Source organism: Mandrillus leucophaeus, unplaced genomic scaffold (assembly GCF_000951045.1).
Source record: "Mandrillus leucophaeus isolate KB7577 unplaced genomic scaffold, Mleu.le_1.0 Scaffold11, whole genome shotgun sequence".
Taxonomy (NCBI): domain Eukaryota; kingdom Metazoa; phylum Chordata; class Mammalia; order Primates; family Cercopithecidae; genus Mandrillus; species Mandrillus leucophaeus.
Genome location: NW_012099209.1, coordinates 2351116 through 2352879, shown reverse-complemented (window position 1 = coordinate 2352879; position 1764 = coordinate 2351116). Strand labels below are relative to the sequence as shown.

General features: G+C 53.0%; 1 protein-coding gene across 1 annotated transcript in view; it reads left to right on the top strand.

Moving 5' to 3' along the window:
• Nucleotides 1–1764, top strand: part of PDE4C (phosphodiesterase 4C, cAMP-specific) — a 22384-nt gene that overhangs the window by 16302 nt on the left and 4318 nt on the right. The window contains exon 10 of the mRNA XM_011991266.1: nt 634–788. Within this exon, the coding sequence (XP_011846656.1) occupies nt 634–788 (155 nt within the window). The remainder of the gene's footprint in view (nt 1–633; nt 789–1764) is intronic.

Below are 1764 nucleotides of genomic sequence, written 5' to 3'. Positions count from 1 at the left end.
AGGGCCTAGAGTCCAATAAGACAAAGACTCAGTTGTTTATTTAACCAGCACTGAGAGACTGGGCATCATGGCTCACACCTGTAATCCCAACACTGTGGGAGGCCAAGACGGGAGGATTGCTTGAGTTCAGGAGTTCAAGACCAGCCTGGGCAATACAGTGAGACCCTGTCTCTCCAAAAAATAAAAAAAAAAATTTGCCAAGTGTGGTGGCACACACCTGTAATCCCAATTACTCAGGAGGCTGAGATGGGAGGATCACTTGAGGCCGGGAGGTTGAGGCTGCAGGGAGCCGTGATTGCACCACTGTGCTCCAGCCTGGGTGACAGCAAGACCCTGTCTCTAAAAAACAAACAAACAAACAAACAAACAAAATTACTGAGTACTCACTGTCTCTGGCCATAGTGGGTCCGTGAGGAGCCTTCCCAGTCTTGGGTAGGCAGAGCCAAACACAGATACCCCTGGCCCTGCAGTCAGGGAAGGGCCAGGGACATGGATGGTTTCTTACAGGAGGGCATGCTAGAGTTGGGCCTTCAATGCATGGGTAGGAGTTTGCTAAGGATTTCCGAAAGCTGCTTTTGGGTAGAGTGGGTGGGGCGGGTGGATCTTGGGGCTCTCAGTCCCATATCCCCGCAGACTCAGAGCTGGCGCTTATGTACAATGATGCCTCCGTGCTGGAGAACCACCACCTGGCTGTGGGCTTCAAGCTGCTGCAGGCAAAGAACTGCGATATCTTCCAGAACCTCAGCACCAAGCAGCGACTGAGTCTGCGCAGGATGGTCATTGACATGGTGAGGCTAGGGCAGTAATAGGGGAGGGAGGGGTAGAGGGGAGGGGGGCATCCTTCTCATCTGCCAACAGCAGGGTGGGGTAATATTAGCATGGCCGGCGGTTCATCCAGACCCAGGCGTGTCCTCACTCTGAGTCTGAGCTTCCTCGTCTGTGAAATGGAACAGTGGGGCCAGGAGCGGTGGCTCATGCCTGTAATCCTAGCACTTTGTGAAGCAGAGGCAGGCAGGTCACGAGTTCGAGACCAGCCTGGCCAACATGGTGAAACCTCGTCTATACTAAAAATACAAAAATTAGCTGGGCGTGGTGGTGCGCACCTGTAATCCCAGCTACTCGGGAGACTGAGGCAGGAGAATTGCTAGAACCCAGGAGGCAGAGGCTGCAGTGAGCTAGTGAGCTGAGATCGTGCCACTGCACTTCAGTGTCAGCAACAGAGTGAGACTCCATCTCAAAAAAAAAAAAAAGGGACAGTAACTGCCCAAACCCCAGGCCCTCTGCTGGGCTCAGCAGATCCTGGCTGTACGCAGGTGATATGGAAACTGTTTCTGGGGTCTCAAGTGCAACTTTGCTGAGCCTTAAATTTGGCATATCTGGGTTGGGCACAGGCTCATGCCTGTAATCCCAGCATTTTGGGAGGCTGAAGCGGGCAGATCACTTGAGGTCAAGAGTTCGAGACCAGCCTGACAAACATGGTGAAACCCCCGTCTCTACTAAAAATACCAAAATTAGCCAGGCGTGGTGGTGGGCACCTGTGATCCCAGTTACTTGGGAGGCTAAGGCAGGAGAGTCGCTTGAACCCAGGAGGTGGAGGTCGCAGTGAGCTCAGATTGCACCACGGCACTCCAGCCTCAGTAACAGAGTGAGACTCTGTCTCAAAAAAAGGAAAAATCATTAAGCAGCCAGGCACGGTGACTCAGGCCTGTAATCCCAGCACTTTGGGAGGCTGAGGCAGGTGGATCATGAGGTCAAGAGATCAAG